The sequence below is a fragment of the Giraffa tippelskirchi genome, chromosome 3 (genome assembly GCF_054371585.1).
Source record: "Giraffa tippelskirchi isolate mGirTip1 chromosome 3, T2T-mGirTip1v1.2.pri, whole genome shotgun sequence".
Lineage (NCBI taxonomy): Eukaryota > Metazoa > Chordata > Mammalia > Artiodactyla > Giraffidae > Giraffa > Giraffa tippelskirchi.
In genome coordinates, this window is record NC_137277.1 from 155788844 (window position 1) to 155814400 (window position 25557).

At 38.4% G+C, this 25557-nt stretch overlaps 1 protein-coding gene across 3 annotated transcripts in view; it reads left to right on the forward strand.

Annotated features, from left to right (window-relative positions):
- Positions 1 to 25557, forward strand: part of UNC80 (unc-80 subunit of NALCN channel complex) — a 207337-nt gene that overhangs the window by 94281 nt on the left and 87499 nt on the right. For 2 of the 3 annotated variants that reach the window (XM_081582692.1, XM_081582693.1), the window contains exons 23-27: positions 1349 to 1561; positions 6531 to 6666; positions 10148 to 10281; positions 16182 to 16347; positions 24823 to 24923. In XM_081582692.1, the coding sequence (XP_081438818.1) occupies positions 1349 to 1561; positions 6531 to 6666; positions 10148 to 10281; positions 16182 to 16347; positions 24823 to 24923 (750 nt within the window). Of the gene's footprint in view, positions 1 to 1348; positions 1562 to 6530; positions 6667 to 10147; positions 10282 to 16181; positions 16348 to 22655; positions 22860 to 24822; positions 24924 to 25557 lie in introns of all 3 variants that reach the window. The other variant, XM_081582691.1, reaches the window with a different exon arrangement.

A 25557-nucleotide genomic window follows, 5' to 3' on the forward strand; every position in this document is an offset into this window, starting at 1 on the left:
TACTTTGGCCACCTCATGCAAAGAGTTGACTCATTGGAAAAGACCCTAATGCTGGGAAGGATTGGGGGCAGAAGGAGAAGGGGGCAACAGAGGATGAGATGGTTGGATGGCATCACCGACTCGATGGACATGGGTTTGTGTGGACTCCGGGAGTTGGTGATGGACAGGGACGCCTGGCGTGCTGCGATTCATGGGGTTGCAAAGAGTCAGACACAACTGAGCGACTGAACTGAACTGAACTGATCTATAGGAAACTTCACATTCTTTCCCATATTAAATTTTTCTTGGCTTTTAAAACGTAGATATCGTACTCTTACAAGTTTCTGGGTATTAACAAAAAGCTCTTGCTTTTATTTTTCAAGCACATCTTGACAAGATGGAGTCATATTTTTATTTTCCTGAAGAGATGCTGTTTTTCATTTATCAATTAAGCAATTTCCTCTTTGTCAAACATTTTCAATTGAAACCATGCCTATTTAAGCAGAATTTGATCTGTTGTTTATGAAAAATTAGAGAAAGAGACTAACTCAACCGAGTTTATTTATTCATTCATTCATTTATTTGTTTTTTTCTCATTTCAGGCCCCATTTTATTCTGTTTACACTCACAACTCAGCCTGATATAGTAAGCTCTTCTTTTTCTTATTAGCCAAAGTGAGAGAGCAGTTGCATGTCCTTGGAGTTTGTGGATGGTCCTAAAAAACTGACATCCTTGGTTAACTACATCTAGTTCTAGAAATTGAATATATGTTTGCATCATGCTAATTTTAGGTTTAAAAAAGCTTCATATTTAAAACCTCCTTATTAAAAGTGATTTCACACTCAAATCCCCACTGTCTCTTAAATATGCAAAGATAGAGTCATGGAATTACTTGAGATTCTCCAAAAGGAGAAAACTACATGCAGAAACCGACTTAAAATGTCTCATTATTCAATACTCAAATTTGCCTTCATGGATTCATTTTCCAGATTTCCCACTACTACTGTAACCATGTTAACACTACCTTGAGAAATATGGCTGCTGCTGCTAAGTCGCTCAATTGTGTCTGACTTTTTGCCACCCTAGGGACTGTAGCCTGCCAGGCTCCACTGTCCATGGGATTCTCCAGGCAAGAATGGAGTGGGTTGTCATTTCCTTCTCCAGGGGATCTTCCTGGGATCAAACCCATGTCTCCTGTGGCTCCTGCATTGCAAGTGGATTCCTTACTGCTGAGCCACAGGGGAAATATGGCTAAACCAAATCAAAATACAAAGGCAGAAATAAACTAAGAGTACATAGGCATTCACTTTAAGGTCAGATTCATTGTTTGTTAATCCCACATTACTCTTTCCTTAACAACCCTACTCAGGAAGCGCCGGTGGTAGCCAGAGCAGCATTGTTCCTGGAATGTGCCCGTTTTGTGCACCGCTGCAACCGTGGCAACTGGCCAGAGTGGATGAAAGGGCATCATGTGAACATCACCAAGAAAGGCCTTTCCAGGGGACGGTCCCCCATTGTGGGCAACAAGCGGAACCAGAAGCTGCAGTGGAATGCTGCCAAGCTCTTCTACCAATGGGGAGACGTGAGCTTTTGATTTTCTTCTATAGAAATTAGGCTGAGTGAAGTAAAGACGTTTTGAGTTTCTGTTTGTTCATTTGTTTGGGAGATAATTTGAGTATCTGTTATGTACCAAGCACTGAACAAAACATTTCAGGGGGAAATAATTCATTTAATCTTCCCAATAAATCTACAAAGTTAGACATTATTATCTCTTCTGTCTCCCTTACTGATCCTCTGCCTCTTTCCTCCCTGTAAATGTAAACAATTCTCAGCATCTCTTATCAGTTGTTCCTGTATAATCCCCACCAGGATTACATTTATTCCTGTGTTTTCAACTGTTAGCTCTATGCCAGAAGCACACAGTTCTCTATCCATAGCACTTTTCAGATCCCTGACCAACTTTACCAACTGTACTTTGGAGGCATTCACTTAACGTTCTGAAACTAAATCTGACCAAACTAAAATACTTCTCTCCATTTAAACACACCCCCATCTGTAACCCCTCTTGAATTTTCTATTCTTTTTGATGGAACTACCATCATCTGAAATGACAGCCTTTGAACATATTCTCAACCTCCTTCCCTTATTGATTCCACCTCTTCCATGTCACTGGTGCCCTTTGAGGTCAGATCTTCATTACTTCTCTTCTGTGTGACTAAAGTATTTTCCTATTTGGTTTCCTCCCACAATCTCCCCTCATCTGACCCATCCTACACACTGCCAATAAAATCTCCCTTTGGCATAGCCCATCTAAAAGCAGAACATTCATATCTCATCTCCCAGCCTCCAGACTCTCTCCTTCCAATTCATTCTCCAAACTGCTGTCAGAATGATTAGGCTAAAATGCAAATCATGTTATAGTGCTTCAGTGGCCCTCCTTTTCCCTTGGGATAAAAACCCAAATTGCTCAGCCTGGCATCTTGACTCTTTCCACAACCTTTGTTCAAATCACACCAAGATTATAGATGATGAAGTCAATGAGCTGATATATCTAAAGGACATTTATTTCAATCCTTTACATCTAAGAGGTGTTCAATGATAAGTTATGATACTAAATTTTGAAAGCAGGGTATATGGTTTGTCTCTGCATTTTTAGACAGCTAGCACGGTGTCCCTAGAAGGAGTGATAAGGCTTCTCCCCCGCTCAAAAACTGCCTTTCATCCTTCTTCAGAATGCAAAATGAAGTCCAGCTTCAAGAACTGTGGAATCTGGTCCCAATTTACCTTTCCAAGCCCTCAGGCACATTATTTCCGCTCACAAAATGGTACTTCAACCAAGTGGCTTAGTTGATAGTCTCTGAACACATCAGTGCACGTCCCTGAATATGGGTCTTTGGGAACTCTCTATCTGAAATATCCACTTTTCCCTTCTCCATTAGCCTAACACCAATTCTTGAGAATCTACAGGAATGAGACTTTGTATGATTCTCTGAAATGAATCTAATGTCTTCGTTTTCTAATACATAAGGTAATTTCATTCTCTTTTACCACTTAATGTCTTTTTTTCATGTTATTACCGCCCCAATAGACTGTAAGCTCCTTGAGGTAAAGAGCAAGAGATAAAGTCAGACACCCTATGTTTGAATCCCAGTTCAAGGCTGCTGAGTGACCTTGAGCAGAGTTTTCAACCTCTCTAACTTTCCTAATTGCCAAACGGTGATACTTTTTTATGAAAGTTTATAGTCTACTCAGGCATATTAAATAAAGATACTGATGCACTATAACAGTTTATTCAACTTTATGTTTTATTTAATAACTAGCAAATTACCTCATCTAATAAATATTTGATGAATGAAGAAGGAATAAACATATCCCTAAGGCACTTTTCTTGTCTTGAAAGAGATATAGAGCTCTAAATTATTATTTAGATATTTTATATTATCCCAAGCAAGTTCATTTTTTGAGAAACCTTCTAAGTTTTGTGAACTGTGGGTTTAACTTAGATTGCTTGGTTTCAGAATCGGGAGAGATCAATGTAGATTTTTTTCCCTCTTTGACTCTCACTATTAAGTCTGCTGGCTCCACTCAGACTCATAATTCCTTGTTTCCTTCTGTAGGAAGAGTATGTAATTTCCTTGGTTCTTTCTCGCCACAGCAAAAATTTGAAGCGATGGACAGACCAGTGTTACAGCTTTGTGTTACAGCTTCGTGTTACAGCTCAGTTTTATTTAGAAAGCAAAGGAAAATACATCCTTCAAGTGTGAGGGGGGGTCGACCAAGAAGACTCAGAGAGAAGAGAAGCCCCCAGCTCAATTTTGGCTCCTCTTTTTTTATGTTTTTTCCCCTCCCCCTGGGCCTGCCCTATGTAAATTGGGCTAGCCAGGAGTGCTGTTTGTTTTACCTGAGGTCCTCACTCCAGTCTTCAGACCTTCCTTTGTTCTATTTTCATGGGCTTTTCCCTTCTTTGTCTTTTAGCCACAGCCATTCTGGACTCCATTTTCCTATTCTAACTACCTAACACTTTTTTAGAGAGAATTTCTAAAATAGTAGCATCAGGACAAGGCTTTCTGTTGAGGTGGTGGTTTTTGCTTTCACGTTTTGTTTTGTTTGCTTAGAACTTCTCACGTTAGCAACCAAACTGCATTTCTTTTGTCTTGATGTGGCTTTTGTTACTCCTCAATTCCAGAGTTTAAGGAAACCCCTTTGTTTTCAAATAACCAAGATGTTCAAACAATGTGTGTTTTTATTTGGAGAGCTCTAGACATATCTTTTGAGCTTCCCAGGTGGCTCAGTGGTAAGGAATCCACCTGCCAATGCAGGAGAAACAAGAAATGTGGGTTCAATCCCTGGGTCACGAAGATTCCCTGAAGTAGGAAATGGCAACCTGCTCCAGTATTCTTACCTGGAAAATTCCATCGACAGAGGAACCTGACAGGCTATTGTCCATAGGGTTGCTAAGTGTCAGATGCAACAGCGTACATAGGCACACACGAACATATTTTTGTCACTTTCCAACAGCAAATCTAATCTCTTGCATGCCCAGAATTTAGTCGTTTTTCTAAATATTTGAAAAGGATGATGCAGGAGGAAAGAAGAAAATTAGCTGGAATTTTGTTCTTACCAATGTACAGAGTAATCAAACTGTCAGACCAAGTTCAGTGCTCATTTTAGCTTTTTGACTCTCTTTCCTATGTATGTGTCTCTTCTTTTATTCTTTACAATATGTAATTGGAATGTGAAAGGAATTAGAGGTAGCATATTTTGTCTCTTTTTGAGGGGGAAATTCCTTTTCTTAAATCAGACGTTAGTACATGATGACTCAGAAGAACAGATAGCAAGCATTGGTTTTGTGAATACCTTACAAAAGCCAATGTTGTTTATGTGTTGAGGTAAAAGTCATGTTTCTAATGTTGATGTTCAGTACACTATCAAAAGAATAGTTAATATTTCTTTCTAATCCATAGCATATCAGGAGGCGGAAACAAAGTCTATAAGAAAATCATCGATTACATATATGATGAAAGATGCAAATAAAATTGCAGTTCTAGAAGTCACGCCAGCCTCCAAACTCATTAGTATGACAGTGCTATACTCATAAAATTGCATGATCAGAAACATTCTGAGGAAAACTTCTTATTTTTTGCTGCAGCAAAATCCTCCATTAAAAACAACTATGTAGGACTTCCCTGATGGTCCAGTGGTTAACACTCTGCACTTCCAATGCAGGAAGCATGGGTTAGATGGGGAAACAATGGAAATGGTGAGAGACTTTATTTTGGGGGGCTCCAAAATCACTGCAGATGGTGACTCCAGCCATGAAATTAAAATACGCTTGCTCCTTGGAAGAAAAGCTGTGACCAACGTAGACAACATATTAAAAAGCAGAGACATTACTTTACCAACAAAGGTCCATCTAGTCAAAGCTATGGTTTTTCCAGTAGTCATGAGTGGGCAACAATGGCAACCCACTCCAGTACTCTTGCTTGGAAAATTCCATGGACGGAGGAGCCTGGTAGGCTGTGGTCCAGGGGGTCGCGAAGAGTCAGACACGACTGAGCGACCTCACTTTCACTTTTCACTTTCATGCATTGGAGAAGGAAACGGCAACCCACTCCAGTGTTCTTGCCTGGAGAATCTCACGGACGATGGAGCCTGGTGGGCTGCCATCTATGGGGTCGCACAGAGTCGGACATGACTGAAGCGACTTAGCAGCAGCAGCAGCATGAATGGGTGAGAGAGTTTGATCATAAAGAAAGCTGAGCGCTGAAGAATTGATGCTTTTGAGTGTGGTGTTGGAGAAGACCCTTGAGAGTCCCTTTGACTGCAAGGAGATCCAACCAGTCCATCCTAAAGGATATCAGTCCTGAATATTCATTGGAAGGACTGATGCTGAAGCGAAACTCCAATACTTTGGCCACCTGATGTAAAGAACTGACTCATAGGAAAAGCCCCTGATGCTGGGAAAGATTGAAGACGGTAGGAGAAGGGAACAACAGAATATGAGATGGTTGGATGGCATCACCGACTCAATGGACATGAGTTTGAGCAAGCTTCAGGAGCTGGTGATGGACAGGGAGGCCTGGCGTGCTGCAGTCCGTGGGGTTGCAAAGAGTCTGACACAACTGAGCAACTGAACTGAACTGGGGAACTAAGATCCTATGTGCCATGCAGCATGGCCAAAAAAAAACACCATTTTTTAAATAAATAAAAGTAGTTAAAAGAAAATACAACTGCATACTCCCTTATGTGAGATCTATAAAATAAATGATCTTTGAGGAAATAAAAATACTTTCAGAAAAAGTTTTGTGTGAGAATAAATACCATTCCAGTTCCTATAAGTCTTTAGGCTCAGTGACCTTGGAGACAGCATTAGTGCCTTCCTTCTCTGGACTCCCATTTTGGGAAATGTGGTGGTAACAACACTATGGCAAACAGAGGAAGCTTATGCTAAAAACAGTCCCAGTGAATTGATTGCTGACGACCTCTGTAATGTGAGAGCCTCTTTTACAGACTGACATATACCTGTTTCATTCTTTTTCTGTTCATGGTAGGCAATCGGCGTCCGGTTGAATGAGCTGTGTCATGGGGAAAGTGAGAGTCCAGCCAACCTGCTGGGTCTCATTTATGATGAGGAGACCAAGAGAAGACTGAGAAAGGAGGATGAGGAGGAAGACTTTTTAGATGACAGTAAGGAGACTCCCTTTACTACAAGAACCCCTGCTTGTAAGAATCTCTGCTTTAGGAGCATGTAATATTTCTCTTTCCTCTTTCATATTCTTACCACCTTCCCATGTCTTCCACTGTACCTTCTCCCCTATTCCCTGTGCATGGATGTGAGCATGTGCATAAAGCCACACCAGGTGAGGGCAGGAACCAGAGGAGAAGACTATAGACAGGAGCAAAGAGTTGTAGGTCATATGAAACATTCATTGCTTTGTAGTCTCTGACTCCTAATATTGTAAATGTCAAGATCAGTTTTAGCCCTCCTTGAGAAAAGGTAGTTGTGGAAAAGTGCTGTTCCAGAAAAGGGTTTGGTCAGGTTTTGTGTTTTCTTATTACTCTTAAAGATATAAAAAGGGTTAGACCAAATGAAATTAAACACAAAAAGCTTCTCAAATCACTAAAATATTAATATTTAATAATAGTTTATTATCATATTTAACATGAAATTCAAATTTTAAGATTCAGATTATTAGAACTATGAATGTTTGATTTACTGTACTTATTTATTAAAAGTATAATTGAGTCCCATCATAGAAGAATAGAGACAAAGAGATTTCCTGAACATCTTTCTCAACACCATTTTGTGCATATGTGTGTTCTATAGCATACAAGCTTGTATGTATGTGTACCACTGCCTTTTATGGAGTAGCAAATTCCAGTATGGTTTTGGAATGAGTATCATTAACCGATGAAGACATTGAGGTCTCTTCCTTTTGACCTACCCTAGTGATTTGAAATTCAGATTCCCTGATGATGTCTTAAGGATTATCCTTAGTTAAGTGATGCCAAACCTACTTCATCTTTAAAGGCATGAAATATGAAAGGATGGCTAGAGTGTAATATTAGACAGAACTAAATAATAATCAAAGAAAACATATTGTCTTCTACTTTCATATCAATAATTTTTTTGCATTTTTCCATCAGTTTGCTCTTCCTCAACCCTTACCAAATCAAAGAAAATCTTCTTGACTTATCTGTTGACAAAACACCAAATTCTGATGTTAGTCTTTTAACCTAATGATGAAAGTTGTTCCCAAGGATTCCCTCAAGTTCACAGGAGTCTAGGTTATCCTAGAATGACTCACAAAATTGGGTCTGATTTATAATAGGACTTGAGAATAATCCAGCAACCACAGAACCTAGTTTAGGCCTGCCAGGAGACATCCCCAAACTGCCCTGGATCTCCTAGGGATCCTTCAGAACAGAGAGAAGCCAAAACCACATTAGATGGAAGTAGCTTCATAGGCCAAAATGGTCTCACATCTCCATGAGACCACTTAAGTATCACTGGCAATGTGGTATGCTTGGTATAACAGTTTTTTGGTGAGACTATTTATAAGTCAGTAATTGTTCCCTGTAACAGAATATTTCAGTTGATACTTATGAGAAAGTTTGTACTAAGACCAAGCTCATTGTTTATGGGACTGACAAGAAGAATCTAGGTGATATCCTTAGGATTACAAGCACAGATCCAGAAGTTTATACTAAATAACTAGTGTTCAATTATGTTTTAAAAAACAGTTGCACATTGAGGAAAGTTCTAGAGTCATGTAGACTCTAGAACATTCATTCACCGAATATAAGATTGGGATGTCTTCTTTAGTTTCACTTTCAAATCAATACATAGCTCAGTTTGCATTTTAAAAATAATTATGGTGTAAGCAAGTATCAGTCTGGAAACAATAGAGGAGTTTATCTTTTTCATTCTTTTTTGTTTATTTTTATTTTTTTAGTACCATTTTTTTATTTTTGTTTATTTTAATTGGAGGCTAATTACTTTACAATATTGTGGAGGTTTTTGCCATACATTCACATGAATCAGCCATGGGTGTACATATGTTCCCCATCCTGACTCTCATTCCCACCTCTCTCCCCATCCCATCCCTCAGGGTCATCCCAGTGCACCAGCCCTGAGCACCCTGTCTCATGCATCGAACCTGGACTGGCGATATATTTCACATACTATAATATACATGTTTCAATGCTATTCTCTCAAATCATCCCACCCTCGCCTTCTCCCCCAGAGTCCAAAAGTCTGTTCTTTACATCTGTGTCTCTTTTGCTGTCTCACATATAGGATCATCGTTACCATCTTTATAAATTCCATATATATGCATTAATATACTGTATTGGTGTTTTTCTTTCTAACTTACTTCACTCTGTATAATAGGCTCCAGTTTCATCCACCTCACTAGAACTGATTCAAATGCATTCTTTTTAATAGCTGAGCAATATTCCATGTGTATATATTCCACAGCTTTCTTATCCATTCGTCTGCCGATGGACATCTAGGTTGCTTCCATGTCCTGGCTATTGTAAGCAGTGCTTTTTCATTCTTAATAAGAGGCAATGTCCCCAGCCACATATTACCTCTGTAGAACATGTAATGGTTTTCATGGGGAAGCCATGATATCTTCAGAAAGACCATAATTCTACCTACTATCAGTATAAGCCATGATTATATATTTTATCAATTATAAAAGCCAAATACACAGGAAATATTTTAGAGCTATTTAAAGATATTTTTAGGAAGGTTAATATGTACTGATATAGTTATTGTTTGATAAGTTGATTCATTCGAACTATTTTCTTCTATGGGAGACATGTCTTTGTCTTCTTTTTTGAACACGGATAAGTAATCAATATATTTCTCCATTATTTGTGATGTCATGTATCTGAGAACTAATCCTGAGGATTTAAGTCTCTACAGTGTCACCTTGGCCATTATCTGCCTTTATAACAAAATCCATTTGTTGGTCTATGGTGGAGACAACGTTTAACTCATTCAGAGACTGGTATTCTTCAAAGCGAAGGAGAATATTTGCATATTCTAGTTTAGCTTTTCCTTAATATGACAGGCTAGCTTGTATAAACTGTATAACATGGGTGACCAAGTAAATAAGTCTTGTTGATGATACAGAAACACATCTGGGCCAAAGCTGAAACAACTTCACTGCCCTAAGAACATTAAGACAGACATCTCTGACAAAGTGAGCCGACAGGACTTTTGCAGTTCCAAATCTATTCACGGCCCAATACCGTGTATAAATCTGATTGAATAGCTACGTGAAAATCTGGCAAGGCTGCTTTCTGTTTTTATTTTCATTAAAAGGCTTTCCGACCTAGTGGAGCTGCATTTTGTTTCTCTGTAATGCCTTGAAGAAAATAATTCTTATTGATTGACATTTTAATACTGAGGTATTTGTTATAGAATTGCAAAATGGAGGGAAAAAGAGGTGTATCGTGATGTATAGATTATGCTAAAGGGACCAGGTAAATTGAACATATACAGGTAACATCCTCATTTACAGTTTCATTTTGCACATGGATAGGTAACATTCTCATATACAATTTGATATTACACATGTGTAGCTATGTCCATCAGACCGTGCCTCTGTATTTTTTAGTGATTGTTTTCTTATGAAAGAACTCTTTCCTTCCATAGGTACTGTGAACCCCTCTAAATGTGGCTGCCCCTTTGCCTTGAAGATGGCAGCCTGCCAGCTTCTCCTGGAGATTACCACCTTCCTACGAGAGACCTTTTCATGTCTGCCCAGACCACGCACTGAGCCTCTGATGGTTAGTGAAGCTTATTAATAATGAGGCTACTAGGAGAGTCCAGCCAGGTGGCTTGGTTTTCAGTAGTCACAATTTCCTCAAATACCCAATGAACAAATGTATCATATAGTTTAAAAATTCAACCAAGGGGTTTTCATATATGAAAAGAAAATCTCTTTTTATCTATTAAAAAACTGAAAATTGACCTTAAAATCACAGAAGACTGCACCACTGGGTAATGTCTAATTGATCACTGTCAGTTAACCTAGGAGTGTCTAAGAACCTTTCTACGTTCCTTTATTCTGCCAACTATGAGGAGTTTTATAGCCAGCATTTTCTAGAAATCACTGATAGGTTTTTTTTTTTTTCTTCATACTCGGTTCAGTTCAGTTGCCCAGTTGTGTCCGACTCTTTGCAACCCCATGGACTGCAGCACGCCAGGCCTCCCTGTCCATCACCCACTTCCAGAGCTTACTCAAACTCATGTTCGTTGAGTCAGTGATGCCATCCAACCATCTTATCCTCTGTCGTCCCCTTCTCCTCCCGCCTTCAATCTTTCCCAGCATCAGGGTCTTTTCTAGTGAGTCAGTTCTTTGCATCAGGTGGCCAAAGTATTGGAGTTTCAGCTTCAGCATCAGTCCTTCCAATGAATATTCAGGACTGATTTCCTTTAGGAGGGACTGGTTGGATCTCCTTGCAGTCGAAGGGACTCTCAAGGGTCTTCTCCAACACCACAGTTCAAAAGCATCAATTCTTTGGTGCTCAGCTTTCTTTGTAGTCCAACTCTCACATCCATACATGACTACTGGAAAAACCATACTAACAATTCATAAATTTATGTGCTTCCAGTGAATTTTCTCATTTAAATTATGAATGAAAAGACTCAAGTCTTTCGCATGTAAATATCTCTGAACAAACATTTTATTCCTGCAGCATTTCTTATGGATACAAATAGGCAGAAAAAGACCATGTGTGCATGCACACACACACACATGCACACACATACGCATGCACAGAAACACAGAGACACACAGGCAGGCATACATACAAACACACTTGTATGCCATCAGGGCCTGATTTTTTTTTAACTTAAGATACAAATTCTAGCAAGAGCCAGGAGTCATCACAAAGTGCTTTGGACAGAGGCCTGTCTCAGAGCTGATTTTCTGGCCCTTTGTTCTCTAGTAGGCACCATGTTTCCAGTGGTTCTTTTTCCATAGGCCTTACTCGACCAGAGCTGAGGAACCAGACAAATCTTTTTTTTCTCCCCTTTACACATAATTTACACTACCAGAGAAACTGTTACACTAACAATCTATGTGCTTCCATTTAGGTGAATTTTATAGTGTGCCAACTCTCCTGCTGTTTTGACCAAACTCAGTGTGAGCAAGACCCTACTACGGCCCCAGGGGCTTGGAGGTTGGCATGAGGAATGAAACCAAAAAGTCAGTGCTCTGGTATTCCTGAGTTGTTCCTCTAACTCTGATTTACCAGTGTCTGCACAGCCCAGTTCCTCATACTCTAAAACATAAAATGGAACTCTTTGTAGGTAAAATATGTTTTCAAGAGAAACGTGTCCACATTTGGACTATGAAACTGCACCGTTTAAATACTATGAAATGGAGTTCCTCCTTTTCATCGTGTGCCCTTATTTAATTTCATGTTATCCTGAACCTTTATTTTTCTGAATTGTCACCTGCACTATTATATTGAGACTACTCTAGAAAATCAAGCAAGTCTGCCATTTAAACATGTTTAAAGTCAAGGTTAATGTGTAGGCCTCTGTAAGTGTTATTCATATCAATATTCTAATTATACTGAAGTCTTCATAAAAGCTCAGAAACACATCTGTTAAATTTTCAGATTTCCATTTTTTATTTATTTTTTAATATGTATTTGTGCCATTTCTTAGTTACAGCATGAAGGATCTTTAGATGTGGCAAGCGAACTCTTAGTTACAGCATGTGGGACCTAGTTCCCTGACCAGGGATTGAATTAGGCCTCCTATGCTAGGTGTATGGAGTCTTAGCCACTGGACCACCAGGGAAGTCCAAATTTTCTGATTTTTAAAGCTCACCGTTTTGACATATAGTGATTTAAAAAAAATAAGAACCTTAAAGTTTGATTCAGTTATTTTTGTTCTTTCTTTCAACACTATAAAGCTATGGTTTAATGTTCCTTATTATTGTAACAAATTTATTTTTTTAAAAAATTAATCAAATCTTTTAAAAATGACTGTATAATCAACTGGCTGTCTAGTAGAAAATGCCAAAAAATTAAACTAAAACAGAGGCTACAGTTACTCAATCAATAAGAGGAAATTTTTCATTGCTTTTAACTAGGTCTCACAAATCTTTTATTCATTGAACTATAACTTTTATTTTCAAGTATAGTTTCATGAATTTTGGGTGGATGTGACCTTTGGAAAATGAGAAAGAGCTCATGTTTAATCTATGTAGCTATAGTTGATGATAAAGAAAACTTGAATCACATTTTTAACTATTACAGAGAAAACAGTATCATAAAACCATTTTGCTAACACAGAAGCTATAAATGCTTGAAATAGGTTTTTCAAGAAGTTGCACAAAACAGTAACTCTAACAGGCTAAGCATAAATACCATTAAAATGAAATATTCTAAAGTTTTAACAAAACACTTGCTGTAAGAGTATTTATAGATTTGTGGGATATTTTATTAATTCAGTAACATTTTTAACAGCAGTAAAAATAAATAGCTACCTGAATGTACAGAATAATAAAAGTATAAGCTAGAAAAATAATCACATTAGAAACCATAAATATTCTAGTATCTGAGACTTGAGGAGGGGGAAGAGAGGGAACCTAAACTTTCTATCAAGAAAGTCTTTCTGATAGAAACGTCATAAGATCATTTCCCTGTGAAATATTTGTTTGTTTGAAAAAGTCCTGGTTATATCTGAAGTGTGCAAGAGAAAGGGGCTTCCCAGGTGGTGGTAGTGGTAAAGAATCTGCCCTACAAAGCAGGAGACATAAGAGATGCAAGTTCAATCCTTGGGTTGGGAAGATCCCCTGGAGGAAGACATGGCAACCCATTCCAGTATTCTTGCCTGGGGAATCCTGTGATCAGAGGAGCCTGGCAGGTTACAGTCCATGGGGTTGCAAAGAGTTGGACATGACCTAGCATACACGAGGAAGAGAAGGCAAAAGTGGCTAAAATACAATAAATAAAAGTTAATTTGATAGAGCTAGGCAATTTCAGGAGGTCACTCACTAGATAGTGAGGAGTAGAGGTAAGTGAAAAGGAAAATTAATATCAGCTAAAAATATATTTTTACCAACTTAAATTTTTTCCATCTACATCCTTAGATGGAATTAGTGTACTTGTTTCTCCCCCAAAAATGACTTCTGGTAGTATTTTTATTTTTTTTGTAAACCATACACATAAAGAATATCTAGAAAAGGAAAAAGCAGCATTTTTACAAGATTTATCATCTAAAAAAGCATAATAATCCATTTTTATTCAGATAATGATTAACTTCCAAACTTGAAAACACAAATTTTTTTTAGAGAGTTTTGTCTAAAAAACTGCAGATCTATTAAAATGTTTCCCTGTTGAGTTGGTAAAACCAATAATTGATGACCATGCAGCATGGAATTAAATTAATTCACATCGGATACCAAGATGATCCTTAATAACAAAGAAAAAGACCATAAAGAAGTCTCTTTACATTTATGTTCACTCATTAGGAAAAACAATATATCGAATGCTTTTGTACAAAATTGTGCTAGAAACTGTACCAACTGTACTAGTGGGATTTAACAAGTCACATTATGAAGAATACACCACTGGATCCCAAATGCTCCTAAAGATAAATGATCAGAGTGAAAGTCGCTCGGTTGTGTCCAACCCTTTGCGACCCCATGGACTGTAGAGTCCATGGAATTCTCCAGCACAGAATACTGGAGTGGGTAGCCTTTCCCTTCTCCAGGGGATCTTCCCATTCCAGGGATCAAACCCAGGTCTCCCGCATTGCAGGCAGATTCTTTACCAGCTGAGCCACCAGGGAAGGCCAATCAGAAGCAAAACACAATTCACATTCATATTTGAAGAGTAGACATGAATATTTGAGAGTAAGGCTATGAGAAAGGGTGGTGTCAAGGGTGCAGAGGTGGGAATGAGGGTGATGCAGAGATGAATATGCTGTAACAGGAGAACCAACACATGAACAACACACAAGAAAGGAGCAGAGGGCCAACGCTGGCCAAAGAAGGGACTGGAAAAATCTGAAGGACATTCCTGAAAGAGATCATATATGAATACAGCTTTGAAAGATAAGTAGGGTTTTGACTAGTAGATACAAGAAGTGGGAAGAAATAACTACTTTAGAGAATCAGAATTGTTATTACTTTTTGTCTCAACTAAGAAGCTTATCTAATTAAATTTGGCTGCCAAATTTGGCTGGAAAATAGTTAGGTTGTTTTCTTCTTCCTAAAAAGGATTAATTTCAGAGGAGCAATTATATTCCTAGAACATTTTTTGACAATGTTAAATAGACTCCATGTGGTTCCTACTTTTTTCTAGATGTGATACAATTTTCTGAGTACCAAAGTACAACTTCTGTTCTTAATTCAAAGGGAAAAGAAACTATAGAGTCTAAAAGTTTCATTCATTAACAACAGTTAAAAGCTTAAGGTTTTAATCTTGGTGCAAACTGGGTTTTTCAAAATATCTTTTATTTTTCAAGCTACTTGAATCTAAGGACTCATTGTGTCATAATCACTGTATAAAAAATAAGGTTAGCATTTTATGTATTTTTCTTTTATCAGGTCTGAAAGTGTTTTATAGATTAATGATTAAGTATGATCTTCAGCATGAGCGAGTCTCCATTCATAGAACAAATGTCCATGCTCACCTCACAGATTGAACTCCTACTTGATACTACATTCCCTACTTTCGGCTATGGGATCATTCTGTTCATAAGCAGATGGTAAAGGAACCCCTCTTATATTTGAAGTCTTCCTAAAAGAGGAGAGATTCTTCTATTGTCTGATCCTGTTCTGTGCCTCTGGCCATCATACACGAGGTTTCTTAAGCCAGAACTGCCTTTTCCTACCTGTCTGCTGAGTGAATTTACTTAATCCTTAGGACTGAATTCCAACATCACCTTGGTATTTGTTTTCTGTTTCCGTTCTGTGATATGACGATTTGTAATAAAAAATATATGTTTGGTCTTCATCTATATTTCTGGCACAGCGTTCCTAAAACCCTTGGAATTTCTTAAGGAGGGTGACCAAGGTGTCTTAATGAGGTGACTTGTGGTATGCCTCTAGATTACCTAAGGATCAGCTGGTCACCGAGTGATTAGAAAAATGAAAATTTCAGTCCCACTCCCCTCACCTCTAGGTGACAATGATTTAATCAATCATGCCTATTTAATGAAACCTCCATAAAAACCGAAAAGGACGGGGTTCAGAGAGCTTCCGGTTGGTGAACATGTGACAGTTGGGGAGAACAGTGCCCTTGGAGAGTTTGGAAGCTTGGTTACCCTCACCCCACTCTTTGCCCTGTGCATTTCTTCCATCTAACTATTGCTGACTATATATTTTTTGTGATAAACCAGTGATCTAGTCAGCAAAATATTTCTCTGAGTTCTGTTACCACCTCTAGCAAATCAGCTGAACTGAGGAAGGGTGTTGTTGGAACTTTCAATTTATAACCAGTTGATCAGAAGCACAGGTAACAACCTGGGCTTGCAATTGAATCCTTAACCTGTGGATTAAGGAAAATGTTTTCATGGCCGCAGTCTGAAACTGACATAAAGTAGATGGGAACTGGCTATTTAAATGCTGTGTGTGCTACTCAAAGTGGAGTGAGGTTTGCCAGAAGACCAATGCAGTGCTGGGCAGATGCCATCATTCACATGCTCCCCACTGACATTGCAGGACTTGGAGAGCTGCAGACTTCGTTTGGACCCTGAATTGGACCGGCACAGATATGAAAGGAAGATCAGCTTTGCTGGCGTCCTGGATGAAAATGAAGACTCAAAAGATTCCCTTCACAGTAGTAGCCACACCCTCAAATCAGATGCAGGTGTTGAAGAGAAGAAAGGTATGGATAAAGCAAGAATTAATTCATGTCTCTGGGTTTCTCAAGGGATATTTGGTATGGGTCTAAACTGCAAAATTGGCTTCATACAGCACTAACATTGTTCACTCAGTGTTCACTCAACTAGGCAATCATGCTAGTTAGGAGTTGAACTCTGCAGTCAGAGAGGTTCTAATTCTAGCTCAGCATCTCTCCGCATACCCTGTTGAATGTAAGGTACCATTAGTTGTAAAGTGAACCATTATTTTATATACCAGTAACAAAGGAAAAATACTCCCCTTTCAGCTCTTACGCAATGTTTTCTTATCAATTAATTTGTATTTTATTCTTATTGAAGGAAGACTTTCAGACGTAATTAGATGTAGATTTTTATTACCAGTCCGTATGATTCTCTCTGCAGGAAAGTAAACTAATTAGTTTTCCTAAACTATCTTCAATTCAGAGTTCAAATTCTTAATCACTTTTCCACTCAAAATTGTCACTGTCTGTGTTTTTACGTATGATAATGTCCTCTGTGTCATCAGAACGTTAGTAATACATCATTTCTTAAATGAATCTATAAAGCTATTGGTGCTTGTTACATAAGCCAATGTGCAATTGTATGAAGCTAGCCTACCTTCAATTCCCGCTTCAGGAATGTTGCTGAATATACATGAGTTACAACCTCACCAATTCCTTCACCCAACTATCATTCAGCTCCTGAGACTTAAAAGACACTGGCACCCATTCTGTACATTTTGTTGCTTTAGATATTCACATGAACACAAGCAATAGCAAATGTGTCACAAGTACCACCTGCCTCTAGTGATATCTTAAGATGGCTTCAATTGTAAGCCAAATCTCAATTTCAGAGATGTTCAAATGTAAAAAAAAAAAAAAAAAAAGGTGCATCTTAAAATGGTGAAATAGAGTAACTAATTATGTGACCTTGTCCAAGTTTATCTGCTAAGCCAATTTTCTTCTCTGTAAAATTAGATTATTAACACCTACTACATTGTAATGTTGAGAGCCTTAAATGAACAGTGGGCTTCCCCGATAGTTCAGTTGGTAAAGAATCCGCGTGCAATGCAGGAGACCCCAGTTCAATCCCTGTGTCAGGAAGATACCCTGGAGAAGAGATGGGCTACCCACACCAGTATTCTTGGGCTTTCCTAATGGCTCAGTGAGTAAAGAATCTGCCTGCAATGCGGGAGATCTGGATTTGATCCCTGGGTTGGGAAGATTCCCTGTAGAAGGGAAAGGCTACCCACTCCAGTATTCTGGCCTGGAGAATTCCATGGGGTCGCAAAGAGTCGGACACGACTGAGCGACTTTCACATTTAACTTAAATGAACAATGCAAGTAAAAAGTAAACTCAATAAGGACACAGTCTCTAATTAGGACATAATAAATAATCATCATCAGGTTTTTTTAATGTGTATTATGAGCATATAGATCAGAACCCATGCAGAAAATCCTAAATATGAGTTAAAGATTGCAAAGTTTTAAGTTGCTCTTTAAAGCCTCCTTTAAACTGTTAACCTCTCTGATTTTTGTATCTCTTAAATTTTATTGCCCTTCAGGGTTTTTCTAACAAATTTCCATTAAATGAATATCAGCATATTTGTAAAAAGAATCAAAGACAGTTTTCTTCACTGGTATATTTTCTGTAGTCAGTGACTCCATAAATGTTCAAGAAATACATGATTCTCAAAAGAAATAGCCCTACAGAAGACCTAAACAGACATTTCACCAAAGAAGACCTGGCCAACAGGCACATAGAAAGATGTTCAATGTCCCTAATTATTTGAGAAATGCAAATAAAAACTGCAATGAGGTATCACCTCATGTGAGTCAGAATGGTCATCATTAAAAGTCGAGAGATAATAAACACTGGAGAGAGTGTGGCGAAAAAAGAACCTTCCTACCTTGTTGGTGAAAATGAAAATTGGTGCAGCTACCATGAAGAATCATATGGAGGGTCATTAAAAACTGAAAATAGTTGCCATATGATCCAGCAATTCCATTCTTGGACATAAATCTGGAGAAAACTAACTAGAAGTGGTACATGCACCCCAGTGTTCACTGGAGCCCTATTTACAACAGCCAAGATATGGAAGTGATCTAAATGTCTATCGATGAATGAATAGATAAAGAAGTGTGTGTATATACACATAAATATACATACAATTGAATATTAGTCATAAAAGAATGAAATAATGCTATTTGTAGCAACATGGACAGACCTAGATATTAACATATTAAGTGAAGATAAAGACAAATATCATAAGGTATCACTTATATGTGGAATTTTAAAATATGATACAGATGAATTTTTTTACAAAACAGAAATAAACTCACAGACATAGAAGGCAAACTTGTGGCTACCAAAGAGGATAGCAGGGGGTGGGGCAGGAGGAGATACTACTACATATAAAATAAACAACAAGGATCTACTGTATAGCATAGGGATGTACACTCAGCATCTTGTAATAACCTATAATAAAAAAAATCTGAAAAAGTATAGCCCTAAATAAAGAAAACACAACACATTCAAAATATTTAAAACTTTGTAAAGAGTTGATATATTCTGGAAAAAAAAAAACCTTTTTAATATTTCAAGATCAGATTATTATCACAACATTTAAACATGTAAATACATTGTGTTGAATTTATGGTGAACAGAAGCCATGTTGCAGGAAGAATTAGCCAAGTTTTATCAATTTCTGATAGTAAGAAGTATCAAGTCAAGGTTTGTTCAAATACTTCTACTTCTGACAAAGAGGACAGCATATGTTGATAAACTTCCATCTTTTTTTATCACTTTTTAAAAATTGAAGTATAGTTGCTTTACAATGCTGTGTTTCTACTATATAGCAAAGTGGTTTAGTTGGACATATATATACATTCATTTTTATATTATTTTCCATTATGGTTTATCAAAGAATATTGAATATAGTTCTCTGTGGTATACAAAGACCTTGGTGTTTATCCATTTGATATATAAAAGTTTACATCTGCTAACCCCAGCCTCTCATTCCATCGCTCCCCCGACTCCTTCTCCCTTGGAAACCACCAGTCTTTTCTCTATATCTGTGATTCTGTTTCTGTGAAACGTACATATTTTTAAACATATCCTACAGGGACTTTTTTCCCCCACTCAAAATTATTATGTTAGTTATTATTTAAAGTAGTTGAAGCAAAAAGCATTAATACTGACATGGTTACATTTCAGCAGAGTAAATTATATATCATTTTAAGAAATAAAACCTCAGATTAATTTTTAAGAGCATTAATTTCATGATTATCATTTATGTAAATTGCCTTTAATGTTCAAATGCACAAGCATTTTTCTTCTCATAGAATGGCTATGGGATTATATGAAGCTATTTAATAAATTAAGAGCAGAAAGCTAGAAGTATAAATAAAATGAGAACATACTCATAAAATGTCCTTTACCAGTTGGCAAGAAACTTCTCAAAGATTCCTAAATACTCCTTAATCCTTTTAACAAGCTGATACCAGATGCTAAAGCCGATGTGAAAATGGGGACCGCAGGGACCCTGCTAACTCAGATTATTAAAATTTTATTTAAAGTTTCATACCATCTGTTTGTATAACATCTAAAAATGTCAGTTCTTGAAATAAACAACCTGAGGACAGTTGGGATTCTACAAAGGAAAACTAATATGAAATCATCCTTAGAATGAAAAATGTCTTACCTAAAATCTCTGAGCAAGATCTGATATCATTTTATACATATTCCAGATACAAACTAAGACTGGCTTTCCAGAATACAGATACCAAGACATGTGTGATTCCTCAATAATCATGTACTGAACATCTGCCGCATACCAGGCACTAGTACAAGTTCCTAGAATACAGCAATAAACAGGGAAATTTTCCCATGTATACTTTAGATTAGCTAATAGTGAATAACATTAAATTCTGGACTTTCAAGTAGAGATAAATCGTATGAAGAAATCAAGTTAGAGTCAGAGAATTGGTCGTGACCTGGAGTAGGAGGGATTCTAGTCACAAGTGACATTGAGCTGAGATTTGCATGATGTGAAGAATACAGTCATGCTAAGGGCTGAGAGGAAAGTCTTTCAAACAGAGGTAACAGTGAGAACAAGGCTCTGACAGGAACATGGGAGCATGTGAAGAAGGGCAAGGAGGCCAACATAGTTGCAATAGAATGAGTTGGAGGAAGAGTGTTAAAAGATGGGGTCGAGCAAAGGTCAAATAAATAGGGTCTGTAAATATGGTTAGAAATTTAATTCTATTTAAATATGTCTGATAGTTGTTGGGAGATTTTGACCAGAAAAGTGATATAATATTTGTATTTATGATTATGTATTTAAAAGATGATTCAAACTGTAGGAGTAGGGGTAAGAGAGTATAGTTTGTTGGTTATATTAGTCCAGGGAATAGGTGATGGGGCTTTCAAAATCCTACATTTGGAGGTGTTGCATCAGCAGGACTTGCTAATAGATATAATGTGGTGTTAGAGAAAAGGGAAAAGCAATGTTTTATCCAATATAGATGAATTTGTTTCTTTAATACTAGTTCTCATTGTCATGGATGTACTTTACCAAACCTGAATCCTAACTATTATGTCCTTTGTAAATAACCAATGCCATAATTCTGAATATTATTTTTCAGAGTTATATGATATTTCCAATTATCTTTGGTAGTAGAACAGGGTTCTCAAAGTTAAATTTTTTTGCATCATATTAAATTGGGGTTACTGTACTATATTTGTAAGCAGAAAAATATCATGAAATCAGACAAAGAATGCCAAAGCGTGCCTCTGTAAAATTTTTAAATTCTTTCTTTAATCTTTTTGTCTACTTCCCATCTATTTTAACATAATTGTATTAATAGTCTTTAAAAATAACTATATTCTGTTTCAAATGCATTTCAGATAAGTCATAAAGTCTCAATTGTGCCTAAAAATAATACTGAAAAATACAGTGGATGAGTTTGTGCTATTAATAAAATTGAGCATTATGGTCTTTGTGGAACATATTCAACTGTGCTGCAAGAACTTCTGTCTGGATACGAAATTCTATCCAGATGTGTTCAGGGAGCTCCATGAAGCCATTGCCAGCTGAGTGGTGATAATTTTAGTCTTTCTCAATCATGGGTATAAATTAGAGATTAAACATTTCACATGATTCAACAGGATTTCTTCTAGGCTCCTTTAAATGTCACTAAAAGTGTATACTTAACATTTTATGGAGTGGTACAAGCTTCTATCATAGTCACAGACTAACTCTCCTATGGGTGAGAAACGAGACTAAAATGCACTCTTTCTGATTGGGACTAAAATATTAATAACTGTGTCTTGCATAATTAGTAAGAAATCTTGTTCATGTCTTAAGAAGGAAAACTTTAAAAAAACAGCTCCTTCCTGAGTATCACTTGAAGCCTGAAAACTTTCAGAATCACCCTTACAGTATCAATATGTGACAATCTCAGATCTTCAAAGGAAAAGGAAGGAGGTGTGGATATGACTATGGAAAATAAGGATGCTTTTGATTAAAAAGTAGGTTTCTAGCTGAACATGTTTCTTTTACCCTTTAATTTCCCTCACTGATGACTGTTTCTTCCAGAACACTAAAGAGGAGTAATGCATGTTCTTCTTGGTATATGTAGACTATAAGGTTGGCGCAGGGTGTTGCAACCTTTGGACTCATAACTCACCCAATGTTTTGACTAAGAGCAGCAATCACTAGGCGCATTGAAAATGGAACCATTTCACACTCGTGTTCACCCAAAGCACCCCACTGAAAACAGATCCTTTAGTGCCTTTGCTGAGGAGCTGAGCGGACCCCACTGCTGATTGTTGGAAAGTGAAGCAACTGTTGTTTTTATTTCTTAATGAGGTATTCCCAAATGAAAGGGTTTCCCATGAAGGGATTTCCCAAACTCACATAAATCTGCCTGTCCCATTTCAAAAGACAAAAACACATGACTGATGGTTCTGTGAAGTCAAGCAATGATGCTGTGTGAACATGCTAACAGTCCTGGAGGACTCCGTGGTGAGGGCGCACTCATGCTTGTGAATTCTGGGCCAGAGAGAGAGAGCAGGTTGTTCCCAGCACCGATGAGCTGTGTGTCCAAGAAAGAAGCTGCACCAGCCCTTCCTGGTGGACCCAGCCTCCTGCCCATCCAACAAAGCCGCCTGGCTGGGCACTTGGGAGAAGCTCCTTGTCCAGACCAGCAGAGAAGAGGTGGTTCAGTGACAAAGTTGGGGAGAGCTTGGCTCTGACGCTGACTGGGGAGAACTAAGGGGGAAAAAGCCCTATTTTATTCTTTTAATACAGTTCCCAGCAGGAAGATCAGGATAGGAGGTTCCCGCCTGCTCCAGATTAAAGGAACCCGCAGTTTCCAGGTGAAGAAGGGGGGTTCCTTGTCCAGCATTCGCCGGGTCGGCAGCTTAAAGAGCAGCAAGTTATCACGGCAGGACTCAGAGTCTGAGGCTGAGGAGCTGCAGCTGTCCCAGAGCAGGGACACTGTCACTGACCTAGGTAACATAGAGGAGTGGGTGTGTGCAGGGACGTGGGGGGTAAGAAGACAGAGCCCAAATCCCCATTCAGCTCAAGTCCATTTCCTTACAGGTCCATAGTCGGAGGGCAGAGTCGTAGGTTAGAGTACCCACTGGGTCTGTAAACGATGCTGCCTTCCAGAGCAGGGCTGCTCCACCCTTACTATGCACGGGGTCAGCTGGGAGCTTGTTAAAACGCAGAATCTGATTCGGCATCTCTGAAATAGGAGGCTGAGATTCTACCCTTTTAACAAGCTTTCTGGTCACGCTGATGCTGCTGGTTCAAGGACCACGGCCTGAGCAAGGAGGATATAAAGTCTACAGTAGGGAAAGAAAATACTTGAGTGACAACGACAGATTTTTTTTTGAGATCCAAATGCTTTATGCCTTTATATTTCTGAATAGGACCTTTAAGGCAAAATGTAGACATTCCCTTGATGTTAAGCTGACTTAATGTACTCGGTAAATTAAAGTCTCTCTTTCTCAGTGAAAACAACCAAAATTTTAGTGACTGACTTCAGCAAGTCACTTAACTTCTTGGGAATTTGTTTTCCCCAGTTACCTAATAAGAATAATTCTGTTTGCTCCTTATCCACAGTGAAAAGATGCTCTAAAGATAAATTAGGAATGATTATAAAGTATGTTAAACTCCTGAGAATCAGATTTATATACAATCAGGGTATTGGAGTTGTAGACTGTCACCATAGGACCCAAAGAGACCGTGAATCCCAAAATGTGTTAGTCCTTTGGGCTCTGATCATCATTTTAAGAGATAAGAAAAAGATTAAACGAGCATGCCAGTAGGACTCACCAGCTGCCTAGTGTTTGTTAGGTAAAAATTGAAGTGCATATTCTTTGCCATTCAGTCCCTGTGTGAAAACCAAGATGGAAAGCTCTTCTTTATAAGTAAGTTATTTCAGAAGTTAGTTGGAAGTTATCCAGGGAATGTGGATAAATTATTGATTTAGCCTGCTGAAATAGGAGCTGAGTATCTTTAATCAAAGAGAGTTTAAAATAGAAAATGTTTCTACACCTACCCACCCTTCCCTTTGAAAATAGCTAATTTATGCATTAGTTGAGACTCAGCCTATTTTTCAAGAACATAAAAGAAAAAAAGCCTCATGCCATCTTTAGTTACAGATCTGAGCTGTAACAGTATCATCAGTTAGTTCGGGGAAAAATGTTATTTGAATTAATTATTTAAATTGATCCCTTTAGCCTAACAAGTTAAGTCAAACTGTCCAAGCTAGAGGCATAGTTTTGTCATAGAAAATACCCAGAAAACTGGTAGATTGGAGCGCAAAGCTTTGTTGTCTAGTATACTAAGTATACTATCTAGTGTATCTAATATACTAAGAATTCTTGTGACATGTCTCCTTCAGAGAGGAATTTGGACAAAGAGTTATCCACAACTGGGCACAATTACTTCCAAATTCCCTTCGTTTTTCTGAGGTACCACCCCATCTTTGAAGCAGCTCTGATAGCAAAGCCAGCTGGTGTGAAAAGCAGTAACACTAGCTGTGGTCACAGTCCCAGTGGAGGTGGCAGCACCTTTTGTGGCCACTGCAGGTTGGCTGGTATCCCTACTTACCTACACCTGTGAGGTCTGGGCAGTCTGGAATGGGTTTGGGCACACTCAACCAATAACTTGCTCATCTCAGCAATTCAAGGACTTGGCTCCGTGGTTTTTTTTTTCTCTGCTCCCATGTCTCAAAATGGAAGCCACTGTAACAGAGATCATAAATGTCTTTGTAATTGCTGGTTCAGCTGGTGGTAAAGGGAACAGCTCCTATTAATATTCCTCCACTAAAATCAATGCTATGCCCTGTAACCCATTGGCCATGGTAGTGTGCCCTAGGATTCAAAAGCATGGACCATGATACCATAGCAATGTGTCTCCAGGGAGACAGAACAGTACAACCTTTCTTGGTGTTTTTCTTTTGAAGAAGGGAGTCCTTGGAGTGCAAGTGAGCCCAGCATTGAGCCCGAGGGCATGAGTACAGCCGGCGTGGAGGAAAATTACCACAGGAACATGTCATGGCTTCATGTAAGTAGGAGTCTCAGAAAGAGCCCTGAGATCAATTTCTTTTGGCACTGGGGGGGAGATCTGAGAAGAAAGGACAAAAGACTATACTAAAAATATCCATCCATTTCAGCCTCTTAGAAATCTATAAGTTCACATTTCAGCTGAACCTCTGGATCCTCACTAAGATGGGTCTTCTGCTGGACTGTATTCATTTGAACCTTATCTAAGACCAAGGGTCCTTTGCTATGGTTGGCTTGTGAGTCAGTATAAGCCAGGGGGAGAACCCTGAGGGACCAGGCCAGGTTGGTGGTCGAGAGAACCTGGGTAACACAGTCAAGGCCTCATGATCAGTTTTACACAAGTCTTCACAAGTGCTGAGAACAAGATCATGGTGTCAGTCTTGAGTCTGCATTCTATCAAACTGTAAACCAGGACATGGAGATTCTGTGATTTAGGTCACACTTCAAAGCGCTCTTCTGAGGGCACAGGCAAGAGGGAATCCCAGGCACAGGTTGCAGTTCAAGGGAATGAAGAAAGGAAGAGAAAGCTCAGTAAGTATGTGAGATCCACAGTTGGCAGGGTACTGGCAGCACTGTTATTGATGTTAGTTATGGAATGTCTCCTTCTCCTCTTTCATTTGACTTCTAGTAGGGTC